Here is a 15,183-nt window from a genome sequence, read left to right as displayed (position 1 = left end):
TAATTATTTATAAACCCAGTATGGTTGTCAACTCAGGTCAATTATTTAGTGGAGCCCAGCTTTCAAAGCAAACATGGTGAAGCAGCATTTGGTTGTTATGCCGCACGCAAATGAAATCAGTAGAAATCTGGGTTGGGAAAAAAAAACTTTAATCATTCAAACCGGCAATTTAAAGATCAGCACTTTCAGTATGACAAATATTGGTCACGTAGTCTCAGAGGTGGCGGGCGATTTTGGGCTTTCCTCAACCCGGATGCGCACCATCAGCCGCTCCATTGAACCTGTTGAAATTCTCTGATGCATGATGACCGTCGGGACGCTCGGGGTCTTTAGTCAGACAAACAGCAGTAATGCGTTGTGACTGACTTTCCACTCAGCAGACCCCCCGGCTCGGAATCTGAAATTTCATTTGAATGGAGCAGCGGCCTGTGCTCCGACTCGGACCTGTCATTCATCCTTGCCTTACCGATAAGCCGTAGGTGAGGCGCCCAAACTTCCCCCACAATCAGGAAATTCAAAATCCACTTCAAGTTATAGCACATTATTTTTAGCCGCTCAGGCCTACAAAGCGTTCGCATAAAAAGCCCACTAGAGCGGGCCAGGTTAAAGGTCATCGATCGCAGCGTGACCTGTGCTCTGCTGGGCTCAACATTTAAGGTCAAGAAGAGAAGAATGGTCTGAGAGAGCGTCCACTCCAAAGATAAGCGGCGAGAGTTGGGTCGAGGACGGAACCGCTTTACTTCTCCACAGTATCTCGTATTTCTTCCACTTTTCCTTTCCCAGCCTTTCGAATGTTCTGCTTGACTTTGCTGGCGGACGAACAGAGACTAATTGATCACGGCAGAAGCAGATCTCATCGTCACGGTTAGCGAGTCCAACCCGATTAGCTTTACGACATGTGTCCGAGATCTCAGACGATGTCCGAAATACCAACAGATGGAATATAAATGATAGCTAGCAGTTGTCGTAAGAGGGGTGCTCAATCTTTCATGTAAATCCTCCGCAGTCACTCTGAGAAAGCGAAGGTCGGAAAAAAAATGGAATTTTAATCCATTTAAAAAATTCAAATTCATACAAACAAGGCTACAAAAAAAATGGATAATCTCCATTCGCTCGCTTCCAAGAACTCAGCGCCGAGCCGAAATAATGACATTGATGAGGCACAATGATCTAATTAATCAAAAGCCGTATCAATTCACGCGCTATTGCAACATGTGACAAAGAGCAGATTGAAGCGAGCTTGAGAGCAGAAGACGATCGGCGACGCTTTGCCGATTCAGAAAGCGCTATTGAGCTTCTCCGTCCTTACGGGACACCACAAAGGGGCCCGAGTTAATTAGCAAGAAGGAGCATCTCGAGGAGGACTGGGAAGAAAACCTCCATTCACTCTCCCCTCACCTCTCCGTTATGAGAACGTCTTGAAGAGTTGCAGGGGAAGGGGGGGGACGACCGAAAGGACCCGCCTCGCTTGATTTCATTTGGACAGTCATCCCTTTTAATTTGCAGCGTCATTGTATCGAGCCTGTACTTTCTATTGAGGCCCGACGATCAAGTAAAAGCGTTTGGAGTGCGAGTCAACGATGTCCCGCTTCTTGTGTCCGCCGGCGCCGGATGAGATGCAGCTCTGGTCCAGGGAGGGATGAGTGGCAGAGAATTAAGAAGCGAAGAGGATTTGGAAAGAGGATGAAGTTTTAATTAAGGCACTTGTGGCTTTCTAAGCAGACTAATTTAGCCACAGTTCCTCACAAGTGCATGAGATGATTGAAACAGGGCTCAAAGTATCTTTCTTTATTGGATCTTTTGTTCGGGGTGATTTTGAAGTGTCCCAATGAGCCGTTCATCATCTTTGAGGAGGGGCGGGGGAGAAGCTCAGCAAAAAAAAAAAAGAAACATCAGTACACCACCAGATGTGAGTTTTTTCCTTGACATGTATCATAAATTCTGTATGAGCTCAGCAATCCCGATTTGAGGAATTAAGATTCACAATAGGAGCAAAGGGGGAACAGCTTGGAGCCAAATCTGATGGGGAAAAAAAACAGGTTGGCGTAAATGCTGTGTTAAAATCAAGGCCTGATCACAGCGACTGAATCCCCGAGGTCCGCTCGGTTGAGGACCACACAAAGCTAGACCGGCCCGGGCTCAGGTCCCCGAGGACTGAGTAATATGCAAAGCCCTGCACCTCGGCTGTGCCAGCTGAATTTGAATGCTTCCAACAAGGCGGCACCATAAGGAGGCGATATTCAGCGGGCCTTCACCACTCGCTTTTACATATAAAGCTTTAAGAATGGAAATGTAAGTTTGCATAGAGGACAAGGCTAATTAACGTTTTAAGTCAAAACGACAATGACGTCATTACCCCATAGGCGACGTGAGCCCAGAGAAGCTTTTCGGGACAATCTCGGCGATTCTTAATTCTATCTTCTGTTTTATAATATTTCCTGGACATTCTCATTTGTGAGTCATGAATTTGTGACCATGAAAAGATTTCCACTTGCAAAGAAGTGTGGGGACTTTTTTTTTTTTTTTTTGCAGGGGGGGGCAGTTTGAAGGCTTGTGCTCAACTCTATGGAAAATTCAATGTAAGCTGGGAGGAGGGGGGGGGGGGGGGTCTGCCAGAGGAGCCGGGTGGAGGGTGATGTATGGAAGCGTAAGAGTAAGAGTTTATTCACTGGCGTCTAAGGGAGCCATTCAGAGCCACTGAGAGAGTGTCTATAGCGGGGCAATCAAGCATAGGACTAGGAGGCTTTATCTCTAAAATACAACCCCACCACCACTGAGCTCCACCCTTCAGACACACACACACACACACACACACACTGGTACCTGTGAAAGTCTCTCATGTGCGGTTAAGGGTGCCATTGAGGGAGACAGGAGGGAGAATGGCTCGTGAGGCACAAACAATCCTGAGGAGTCTATCATTCTGTGTGGTGTTGTCTTAGGCCTTCAATAGAGCTGCTGTGACCTCCCCGCATCACCTCCTCCTCCTCCAACTCCTCCTCTTCTCCTGCTGTTGGCTCCATCCATCTCTTCTATCTTCTGCCAACACATCCTAAATTAGATTTAGCAGTATCATCCATTTTCATTTCAATTGATGAGCTAAAAACTAACTTATGGTTATCTGGACCAATTCATATGTTTTTACTGGCCCACATGTTCTAAAACATTCAATATGGCCGCTTTATATTCCGTTTTTTTTTCCAAAGTGAACATAAAGTAACCCAAGTTTGCCCGTCGACATGTTATGTTAGCATTATGCTAGCTGACTTTTGTTTGAGCAAATCACTTTGTTTACTTTGCAACCTTTATGTTAGCGTTATGCTAGCAGACTTTCGTTTGAGTAAATGTTTACTTCGCAAGCACTAGGTTAGCATTAAGCTAGCAGACTTCCATTTGAGCCAATCACTTTGTTTGCTTGGCAAACATCTAGCGAGGGGCCTCCTCTCATCATGTGACCGTTTTATTGAGTTGAAGTGAGGTCCTAATTTCCGTTGTCGTAGGGCCACGGCTCATCGAAGCATATGGTCCCGCGATGGCCTGATCTATCACCGGCATCTGTTGTCGAGTGGGCCACTCAGACGCCGTGACAAAAAAAGGCCTTGTGAACATGCGGCGTAAATGACAAGAAGGCCAGGGAAGCATGCGGGGCGGGTGCAAAGAAGTACAGGCAGAGCACGGGCTGGTGGCCGTAAGGGTGAGGCGGGGGGCAACGGAAGGGCCAAAAGAGAAAAGCGGAGAATACAGTCATTACCCACCCAGGGTTATTCCTCTCTGGCCCATTAGCTGCCGGCGGCCGTGACCAATCGGGTTTTGTCACTCCAAGCGGGGTCATCCAGTGGTGGTCCGGGCCCTTCCATAATGGACGCTCACTCAGCCGTCATCACACAAAACCTTGAAGAGAAATTCTTCCTGGGATTCTCCCTCCTCTGTTTAGAAAAGAACCAGTCAGGCAAAAAGAAAAAAAAGCCCTAAAGGGTAAAAAGTGATTGCCATGCGAGGCAGGGAAGTGATCGTTTAGCCACACGTGGGGTGAAGGGACTCCGCCGCGGCGGGTCGTGTTCAACTTCACAAGCTCTGCGCCAGCTCAAATCAAATTGTTCCATCCTTCAAAACCGAGAGGACGAGGACTCACTTCTTGTAGGGGAGAGCTCACAAGCTCACGTCGTTGAATTGACCACGACAGATTATGCCGACACGCCATCTTGTTCCAATAGGAGCAGGTGACTTGAAGTCATCCTGAGAAACTTTCATGAGTGTTTTTTTTTTTTTGGTCTATTGCTCTACATAAACATCAGACACCTTTTCAAATTGCTCCTAAAAATCAAAATTACCCAAGTTTTGGAGCATCAAAGCTTCCGTCGAAAATGCGGCTCACTTTTTGTCACAATTTGTAAGAATTGCGTCCGTCTGTGTGTTTTTGTCCCGTCAGAGACAGAATAAAAGGCCAGTTAGCCACCTAGCGGGCCGCTAATTCTCCATGTCAAATACAATGGCTGCAATTATATGGTAATCAGTGTTGGTGGCTCATACCTTTCTGCAAGCGTATGTCTGGCCAAGCTGCCCCCCCGGGGGGGGGGGTACGTTTAGTCACGGCTTATTATTGACCCATTAGACAGCCGTCCGTCCCTCTGGCAGAAAGAAACTTGTCACCTCGCAAGCGCTCATCCAAAATGATTTTAGTCAATTCATATCATGAAAATGCTCTGTAAATAAAATTTATTAAATATACAAAATCACATGTAGACAACTACATTCAAATAATAATTGTGATGAACTCACTTTTTACTTTTCACACCCTTAAAAGCAAAAATGTCGGCTTTTTGTCACTTCTCCGTCATATAATTGGCAAATGTGTTGTTTTGATATAATCCCCCAGATCCGTCAACTCTGAAGCTTGCCCTCTGCTCCCCCCCTCCCACACCCACCCGAACCCGCTGCCACCTCCTCTCAACTCCCCACCCCTGCAAAGCAAAGCTCTCTTTGTTAACCTAATGTGCTTTTACCAGTTGCTTTCTGCCAGGGAGACATCTGCTGTGTGCAACCAGTCAATATTGTGAGGACAGTTCAAAGCGGCCAGTTCATTATCTGTGTCAGCTTAACAACCCAAAGGTAGCGCTCCAAGGGACACAGGAGGAGGAGGCGGCGGCGCAGGGGCGGCCGCGGAGGCTCGCACAATATGTGAAGACACAATAGACTCCTCATTAAGCAGTGATTTATCATGATGGGATGCCCAGGTCAACCTTTGCCCCCTCCCCTTGCACACACACATTTTGAAAATGATTCTATTGTTGTGGAAAAGGAGATTGTTGTGAAAGTGAAATGATATAGTTAAAAAGAAATTTATTGAAGAAGTTTGCTAGCAAATTTTTAGCGACTCGCGGATTCTCAGTTTTTGATCACCGAAATGTCACGAGCGTCATTTTCTCGGATGCAAAGTCAAGGCGCTGAGCCGTGCAGATGTGAAAGCCTCTAAAGATGCTCCATGCATGCATATGCAAGAAGATCATAGTGCATCTTTAGCCGCTTTGCCCTCCCGGAGACGGAGGCTCCTCTGGAGCATAAAGGCCTTATAATGAGCGTTTAATGTATGGCTGCTCAAAATGCAAGTGAAAAGGAATATTCAACGTGGCCCATGTGGTGGATTTGTAAAGCCGCCGCACACCCCTTTTGGCTTTCCCCTTTTCCAAACCCTCCCACCCTCCCTTGCCTTTCTGAATCCATCTGCCTAAATCAATCTCACAGGAGGCGGTCGTGGATAATGTACCAGCCAGGGTTTGTAAACCGTTTTGTTAACAATGCAGTTGGAGAAGAAAAGAGGAGGAGAGGGAAGAAATAAAGCTGGGCATGGCGAAAGAGAGAGAGCGACGGAGAAATGGGCAGAAGGGTGTTGAAAGAGGAACAGTTGGGTGGGTGTGGTGCTGTTTGCGAGCGGCCCCATGGACTGCTGACACCACCCCTGTCCCATCTCCTCCTCTCTATGCTAAAGACTCGCATCCGCCCAATTTGGACCTGTCCTCGCTTTAGTCACACCAGCTGCCTTCATCATTCTTCACCACACAACCAGCCCGACAAGATGACAAGACCAGCAGACGGAATAAACCCCCGTAACTCAGCCGCAACGCCCCTCTTTACACACACACACACACGCACGCACACACACACACACTGACAGCGCTGGTGTCCCCTTTGTAGGATTATAACAATCAATAAAGGGCAATGAGAGATGATCATCTATCTATCTATCTATCTATCTATCTATCTATCTATCTATCTATCTATCTATCTATCTATCTATCTATCTATCTATCTATCTATCTATCTATCTATCTATCTATCTATCTATCTATCTATCTATCTATCTATCTATCTATCCACATCATCTATCCACATCCATCTATCCACATCCATCTATCCCCATCCATCTATCCCCATCCATCTATCCCCATCCATCTATCCCCATCCATCTATCCCCATCCATCCATCCATCCATCCATCCATCCATCCATCCATCCATCCATCCATCCATCCATCCATCCATCCATCCATCCATCCATCCATCCATCCATCCATCCATCCATCCGTTCACCCGTTCACCCGTTCACCCGTTCACCCGTTCATCCGTCCATCCGTCCGTCCATCCATCCCTCTTTCTCTCTCTCTTTGTCTTTCTCTCTCTTTCTCTCTCTATCCTCTTGCTCAATCCATCTATCCATCCATCCATCCATCGATGAATTTCCATTTGAATTCCTCCGTTTGACTCAGTATATTCGCGTATTACTACAAATATTCTTTTTTGTTCTTCGAGTCGGCCGTTGTCGCCAGGTGTTCGTCCACAAGTTAGCAGCGACATGTCCCATTAGCCCAAACGTGTTCCTCCTCGACGTAGACAGCAACCAAGCCACTTTGCCTATCAAAGCTACTTTTAGTCGGTGGTTTCCTGACTGGGAATTCCCTCAGGTGGCCCTCAGATCAACACCAAAGCGGTCATTACTGGATCACAAGCTGCACAAACGGGCCGAGCCGGACGCCAATCCCCAGAAGAACCTTACCTCGGCGTCTCTCCTGACGAGTGACGGGTCACATGTGTGGCTCCTCTTAACTCCCGCGCTCTGTCATTGTATCTTTGCTGCCATTATGTTCCCTAATTGGCTGTGAGGGGTATTAGGAGAGGTCCCGGCTATGGGGAATTAATTGTGACATCTGATCTGATGTCCACTTAAAATAAGGACGTCATTGAGCCACTGAGAGCTTAAAGACAACTTTTCCTTTGGGGTAAGGCTTAAGATCTGATGATTGATAGCTTATTATAATAGCAATCCCTTTGGGGGAACGGATTTTACATTTGCTTTCCTCTTGTCCAAGGTGATGTTGCGTTTAATACTGTCTGACATTTCAACATGTATTTTGGGGAGGCCATTTTCAAGTCTGATTTTTGATTATGGACGTTGTCATCTTCTCCAGGCATGCTTTCCTTTTGCTCATAGCAGGCCAATGGATTTTTTGTTTTAATTTAATTTAATTTGAAATCTTAAAAGTACTCATGAAAACATTTCCCCCTCAGGCTTACTTAACTTCTATTGCCATCTTATTCTATTAGCGCGTAGCATTCCAGCTAATTGCTGCTTCACCGTGTTTACTTCGAGCTATGTAGAATTATAGAACACAAGCAGAATTTTTAAATATTCTAACCGGAAGCCAGTGTGAAGCCTTTAGTAAAATGTTCAAACCCGAGCATCGTATTTTCCCTTCAACGTGTTAGCTAAGCTAGGCTAACCCATCGTCCGCAGACACCAAGTGTGGTCCATGAACATCTCCCCCCCCCAATCAACGGCACTTTTCAACCCGCACCCCTTAACAAGTCTCAGTCTGTTTACACACGCTGATTAGTTTGCTAAGTGTACAAGAATGTCCCAAGAACCGCAATCTCCGAATCAGAGCGCCCCTCAGTCTCATCCTTTATCTCGCCATCCATCGGTCACAAAAGCCAGAGATCCTCTCGGAATCAGGAGGGAGAATTTAAGGGATCAGAGCGGGGCCGGCTCCTGAGTAAACAGAGTGTGAGCTAATGGACCGGCCGCTTTCTCCTCCCTTCAAATTATTGGCAGAGCGAGGGAATGTGGTCAGTCCGGTCTTGGTGATAATGCTAAAGCTTGCTAATCCCAAACACACACATCGGCCTTGCACTCTCCTTGATACACACACACAGGGATCGTGTAATCTCCACACCACCCAGGCAGTGCTTTCAGAAGGAATGGGAATGTCAGAGGAGCTCAGAAATGAGAAGGAAGCCGGTTGTGAGTCTGTTTTGAAATCACGTACAGTACGTCAACGTTTTGAACGTCCTCAAACACTGGCACTGATTTCCTCTTTAGTCATAAATAATAACTCAGCACTTCTCGTGGATACAGATGACATCATCACATGGAGGATGGTGTTTCAAATCGACAAATGAAATCCATTTAAGAGTTTCCGAACTAAAACCAAAACATCACGTCCAATATATTGTTTCAGCAGCAGCTGCCTTAACCAGAACGCTATGCTAATGTCCGCTCCGGGGAGGAGCACTTTGGCTTTATGAGGGATTAGCGCTCATTGGTCATCTCCGACTCCCCGCCGAGCGAGCACGCTAATACAGGTTGTTAGTAAACTGGCATTAGCCTCCAGCTAATTAGCCTCCATTCACCAAGTGATTGTCCGGCAGGCTCTGCCATTTGTAGTCATGTTTGCTCATCAGCAGGGAGGTCTCGGTGCTGTGGTGGGTCTGTCATGATCTGACATGATCTGCCTTCTTCCCCATTCCATCTCAGTCATAAGCTCAAATGGCTTTAGGAGGAAGATCAGCCAAAGCAGAGCAGCATCACACTAAGACGGGGGACTGTGGGATAAACATGGCGGCTCTGGTCCTCATCAGTACGCACACAAGTAGACCTGTTTTGATATTGATATTAAGAAGAAAAAAATCAGTATGGTCTTTAGTTGAACTAAAAACTTTACAGAGTTGTTTTTAAATTAGTAATTATTGCCTCTGTGGCGGCGATTAAGCTAAAATATTGAAGAGAATCGTTCTCATGAAGGAATGAGGCTAATGGCTAAGCTAACTTAAGAGTCACTTCATCATGAAACTTAAAAGTATTTAAATATAAAATTATACCCTATTACTATTTATAATATCAGTAGTTATTTGTCTGTTTTAGTAGTGAGTTTTGCGGTTTATTAAAAAAAATATTTTAAAAAATATAAAAAGTCCCAGGAATTAACCTGTGAAAATCTGCTCGTCAAATGAAGTCATTGATTGACAAAATTGGTCCGCAATGAAAAAAAAAACATTAAAGCCTCACCTTGAACATGTTTTCTGACTAAAAATGTAGTTACGTGTCATATTCTTTGCATTTATTAGCATAATAGCTCCATATTTACATTTGGGATGGACAAAATAAAGATACAATTATCAGCAGTGGAGAAAAATTGAAAGATGGCTATTACAAGCTCCTCACTCTTACTCGATGTGGGAACGAGACTAAAGGTTAGTTGGATGACATTCCCAAAGCCACTCCGTTAAAGATGCCGCCGGCTCAAAGGACTCATTAAGCCTCGCCGCTCCTTCCACAAAGAAGAGATTTGAGAGCGCAAATAGATCTGATCGCGGATATTTCTGTTTGGCTTTGAGTTTTCGCTAAGAGGCTTTGCCGTATTATGCTATGATGACGTCATCCGAGAACATGCAGATTCAACTGTTTCAACTTTGATGCCTCCCTGGGAACGTCTCGTTCTATCCTCCTTTTCTCTTGCCATGTATTCAGAAACTGATCATTACAGCTCATCAGATCTCAAAATATGGGAGGTCTGAAAAATGGTGTGTGTGGTCGTGCATATAGTGACGATTCTTTGAGGAGCTTCTCAGACAGGATTCCAGGAAGTCAGGTTGCTTTGCCAGATGTGCCTGCGTCTTCTTAACTGGGCATGCTGGGAGCTGCCAGGTCCCCCAGACTCTTTTTAGGGCGGCCTATTGAAAGACGCTTCTAATCTGTTTGCTCCCTTAATGAGCTCATTGTTCCTGGGAGGAGGAAAAAGTAAGGTCTCATCACTGCTTAGCCGCGGCCCCTTTGAGCGGGAAACCTCGGCGCCGAGCACCATGGATACTTTGTTTGTCTGGAGCTCTGAGCTGAGAACAAAGCTGAGGAAGACACAGCAACAAATTCTGGCAACAGTAACAGAAGCCTCAGATAGGTTCGCATCCATGGCTGCATCTCGATCAAACAGGGCCTCTCTAATTGAGTTAATCCCCACTTGAGGATCAGGCCCGTCCCCTGAGGTGCGACCCTCCACCCAGGCCGCAGTCTGCCGCTCTCGCTGCTCGTCAAAGCGCCGCTGCTCTGTGGCTCATGTGGACTGTAAGGCTGTTTATTGGGAGACAATGGGCAGCAGATTGTGCTGTCAGGCTCCATTAATGACCATCATTAGCATCACACTTCAGAGTCTGCTAACGGCACTCCCTCCCCAAACTTAAGCTGCGTTTCTGGCTCTCGACATTTATTTTGTGCACATAGAAATTGAATCAAAAATTTTGATTTGCAAACTTGACAGTGACTCTGAAACTGGATAGTTTGGGGTCAGGTAAATGTTTTTTTTTAAGCCCTTAAGCACAGAATTGTCATTTATTGTCATTTACCTTATTGAATCAAAAATTTTGATTTGCAAACTTGACAGTGACTCTGAAACTGGATAGTTTGGGGTCAGGTAAATGTTTTTTTTTTAAGCCCTTAAGCATAGAATTGTCATTTATTGTCATTTACCTTCATTCTTAGACTAATAGCTTTACTGTAAATAAGATCGTTCACTTTATTCTCAGATTTCCTTTTATACTTTTTTAAATTTGGTATGTTTGCACTAGGAAGGGAGCAGCTATCCGAATTTCGTTGTACAACTAAGTTTAAGTAAATTCTATTCTATTCTATTCTATTCTATTCTATTTGAATGTTTTGACTAAGACATGGCCAAAAGAACATGCTAGGAAATCAATTTTGACAACGTCTGTTTTCTAAATTGACTGCAATTAACAAGCAGAACTCAGTCTTGCTAGGACAATTTTGTCAATTAAATACAAAAGCCATATCAATAGTGGCTGAAAGTCTTAATACAGTCCGTCAAATATATATGAAAAGTTAAGAAAAGCCAAGAGCGGCGGAAGTGGTGCAACGTGAATTCTATACATCCTTTAGTAAAAGACCAACAATGGTTAACCGTGATTGACCACTGACCACCATTGGCATTTCCACCCCCAGCAGCGAGGCTCCAAAAAGGAAATTGAACCACGTTTCTGCCACGCACCCAGAGAGCCATAAGCCTTCTTACTGCAACTTCCTGTCCGATCAATGCTTGAGACAATGACCCAACAGGTGCGACAGACAGGAGCCCAGCGGCGGCTCTCCTCCCCGCCGCTCGGCCCAATTAGCACCTGCGGCTCAAGAACAAAGACGCGACATTTCATTTAAGCAGAGTGCCAGTTTAAGGCCTCTTTTCTTTCTGTCTCTTACTGCTGACATCTTTAAAGGATCATCTCTGGCGCCATCATATTCTATTAGATTGGGTCGATGCCTTGTGTTCCAAGTGGTCGGGGTGTTGCAAACATGGGGAGTTGATGAATTCATTGCATGTGACTGGACTTGGCTTCTTTGTGTGAGGCTCTTGCCTAATGAAACCCCCTAAAGGTCTGAGGAAAGTGAAAGGCCTTTTGAGGGTTTGATTCGGGCTCTCCAGGCTTCGTGTCACACACCACAATGAAGTTCTTGCAAAACATGTTGAAAAAGTACTTGCGTTGAAGCTTGACCTTGATGCTTTTATTGTACCTGACATGCAGGTAGAAAATAATTAATACATAAATTGAAATTTGCTTGGAATATATAGTTTTTTCCGGGCGGCTTGGTGGCGCACTGGGTAGCACGTCCGCCTCACAGTTAGGAGGGTGCGGGTTCGATTCCACCTCCGGCCCTCCCTGTGTGGAGTTTGCATGTTCTCCCCGGGCCCGCGTGGGTTTTCTCCGGGCACTCCGGTTTCCTCCCACATTCCAAAAACATGCTTGGTAGGCCGATTGAAGACTCCAAATTGTCCCTAGGTGTGAGTGTGAGTGCGATTGGTTGTCTGTCTCTGTGTGCCCTGCGATTGGCTGGCAACCAGTTCAGGGTGTCCCCCGCCTACTGCCCGATGACGGCTGGGATAGGCTCCAGCACGCCCGCGACCCCCGTGGGGACTAAGCGGTTCAGAAAATGGATGGATGGATGGATATATAGTTTTTTCCAGTAAGCAGGTGGGATGGATTAGTGGTTGATACACCTGCCTCACTGTTCTGAGGTTTGGGTTTCGAATCTCTTCTCTAACCTTCTTGTATAGCGTTTGTATGTTCTCCCCATCCTTGCACAGGTTTTCTTCCCAAAACTAGAGTGTTAAGAAATTCCAAATAACTAGAAATATTCATGAGTGTTTACTTTTCTTATGTGCCCTTTGACTGGAGTATGATCAAAATATACTCTGTACCTATTTCCCCAATGTATTTATTTATTTATTTATTTATTTATTTGTTCATTGCTCTTATTTATTCATTGTATGTGCCTTGTTTTTACTTTTTGTATTGTTCACTTGAATGTTTTGTTTGTCCGTGGACCAATATAATATAATATATATATATTTATAATATGTACTATGTCTTGTCACTGTGGGATAGTAGGAAACGCAATTTCGATCTCTTTGTGTGAAGAAATTGACAATAAAGCAGACTTTGACTTTGATATTGTATTTTGTGTATTGTGTTCCGGCTCCCTAAAGTAGTGTTCTTTTTCGATTGACATGTCGTAGCAAAGAAAGGTAAAAAAAAAGTATAAATATTTGATAGGCAATTATTCAACCTTTAAAGAGCAAAAAAATAAAAAATAAAGTGGAAAAATAATCCACGGGACTTAATGGGCTCTTCCGCCTTCCTCGACCAATCAAATCATCAGGGAGACAACGCGTAACACAACCAGGAAGTGGTGTGTCACTACCGTCGTCGCTCCGTGTGATGCCTCTTGTCAAACTGCTGGGAAAAGCCACAATCTTTCTCACCCTTTCGATCGTCATCGTCGCAATTGTTCTCAAGTGTTTGGACGACCCTGAGCCAGCTCATCTTGTCAGGTAAATATTGCTGCCTGACGTTTAAACACTGAAGAGCGCAAAAAGCTAAAAAGGGCGCAAATGGTGTTTGCGTAAGGCAATATTAGCGCGTGCAAATAGTCATTTCCGGCTCCTTTGGTATGCATAAGTCAGTCAACAAAGATGCAAAGCAAATTAAATATATTTTTATCCAACAGCCCCGCCCCCCTACACGCACGTAGGGTTTTGACAAAGGCGTAGTGTACAACTGCTCCAGATAAATATTGCATGATATTAAGTGGCTGATTTTTTTTTTTTTTTTCTGGCACACAGAATGGCCTCAAACTTAAAAATTCTGGAGGAAAATTTCAGGCAGATGAATAAGAGCTGTTTCCTCCTCGGAGCATCTGGGGAAACTGGGAAGGTGCTCCTTAAAGAGTTGCTGCAGCGTAACATCTTCTCCAAGATCACACTCATTGGAAGACGCCATCTCAACCTTGAAGACGAAGCCTTTGAGAATGTGGTTAGTGGACCAACCATGAAATCAATTGGCACATATCCCAATGAGGTTGCATTAATGGTTGTGGTTCTTCTTTTTGTCTTTTTTGCCTCCAGGTTCAAGTGGTAGTGGACTTTGACAAACTCGAGGACTTTGCTGCTGCTTTCCAGGGCCATGACGTCGGCTACTGTTGCCTGGGAACAACCAGAGCAAAATCAGGGCCTGTGAGTTCAACAAAGAGAATGCAATCAAATGTCTTTATTGATCCTACTATGGAAAAATTATTTTACAGAAAACAGGTTACGTAATATCACGTGGTGTCAATTTGTCTGATTTCAGGAAGGAATTGTCCGAGTGGATCATGACTATGTGTTAAAATCTGCTGAGCTCGCTAAAGCTGGAGGCTGCACACAATTCCACCTGGAGTCTTCAAGAGGAGCAGATAAAAGCAGCAATTTCCTTTACCTCAAAGTGAAGGTGTTTCTCCTTTTTTTTTTTTCTTTATATCTGCCTTTCCGTATCTTTAAAAAGCATTTTTTTTTTTTTTAGGGACAAGTGGAAGCAGATGTACAAGTCTTGGATTTTGACAGATATGTTATTTACAGACCTGGGTGAGTTAAACTTGAAATTTAACTTTACAGCCAAAACAGTTTTTATATTCGTACTGCGACCCAACAGGGTTTTGCTGGTGGACCGACAGGAGAGTCGTCCTGCTGAATGGATAGCCAGGCAGTTCTTGAGTGCTGTCTCCGCCATTTACTCTACATCCCTGTCCACCCCCATCCAAACTGTGGCCAAGGCAATGGTGTCAAACACGGTGCTTCAGCCTGAACATAAGGTTGAGATCCTGGAGAGCAAAGCCATCAACAATCTGGGAAAGAGCGACAAGAAGTAACTCTCGGTGCGGTTTGTAAGATTGCGTGAGTCACCTATGGAATAATCTTTGGGTACTCTAAATAATATTCATAATGTTTTCTCACCTCAACACACAACCTTTATATAATGATAGCAATAAATGCTAGTTTTGCTTTGATATTTTTACTGCTGTATAGAATATTCAATTTATTCCAGCTCCTGATTTCCCTTTTCAGGTCACTGCAGCAGCCAACCTACAGCTCAGGGTCACCGCATCATCTTAAAGGAATGTAATAATTATTGTCTTTTCTCGCTTCTATTTTGGAACATAAAAGTCTTGCTGTAAAATATGTGCCACTATTTTAAGCCGAACCTGTTGAGAAACAACACTGCCTTACACTTTGCTTGCTTGAATATGTTAAATGTGTGGTGGTTTAATTATTGGTAATTGTCAATAATTTTTCATTGGAAATTGTCACTCCTTATTGTATTGCACTTTATATCAATGTATGAATAAATAAACTTTTTTTCTCGCTAGTCTCTTGTGTAATAGCGCCTCCTTGTGACCAATTGATGACACCGTACTGCAGTAAGGGTTGTGCATTTTTTCTGCATTTTTCACTTAATGTTGAAAATAAATTAAACCAACATTATTTTTATGCACGGTGTACACGTTTATCTAAAAAGACTTGACAGGTTTCCATAGCAAC

At 44.4% G+C, this 15,183-nt stretch overlaps 1 protein-coding gene across 2 annotated transcripts; it reads left to right on the top strand.

Annotated features, from left to right (window-relative positions):
* The first annotated feature begins 12,990 nt into the window (after positions 1–12,990).
* On the top strand, positions 12,991–15,010 carry htatip2 (HIV-1 Tat interactive protein 2). 2 transcript variants are annotated; one of them, XM_049717151.2, is made up of 7 exons: positions 12,991–13,161; positions 13,453–13,642; positions 13,735–13,842; positions 13,958–14,095; positions 14,168–14,229; positions 14,297–14,538; positions 14,710–15,010. In XM_049717151.2, the coding sequence occupies exons 1-6, from the start codon at positions 13,049–13,051 to the stop codon at positions 14,511–14,513; spliced, it is 828 nt and encodes a 275-aa protein (XP_049573108.1). In that variant the 5' UTR covers positions 12,991–13,048; the 3' UTR covers positions 14,514–14,538; positions 14,710–15,010. The 2 variants fall into 2 exon arrangements, with proteins under 2 accessions (XP_049573108.1, XP_049573107.1); XM_049717150.2 differs by having other exon boundaries at positions 12,992–13,161; positions 14,297–14,519.
* The last annotated feature ends 173 nt before the right edge of the window (positions 15,011–15,183 follow it).

Source organism: Syngnathus scovelli, chromosome 4, assembly GCF_024217435.2.
Source record: "Syngnathus scovelli strain Florida chromosome 4, RoL_Ssco_1.2, whole genome shotgun sequence".
Classification (NCBI taxonomy): domain Eukaryota; kingdom Metazoa; phylum Chordata; class Actinopteri; order Syngnathiformes; family Syngnathidae; genus Syngnathus; species Syngnathus scovelli.
Note: the sequence above shows the minus strand (reverse complement) of the source record. Positions and strands in the feature narration are given on the sequence as shown.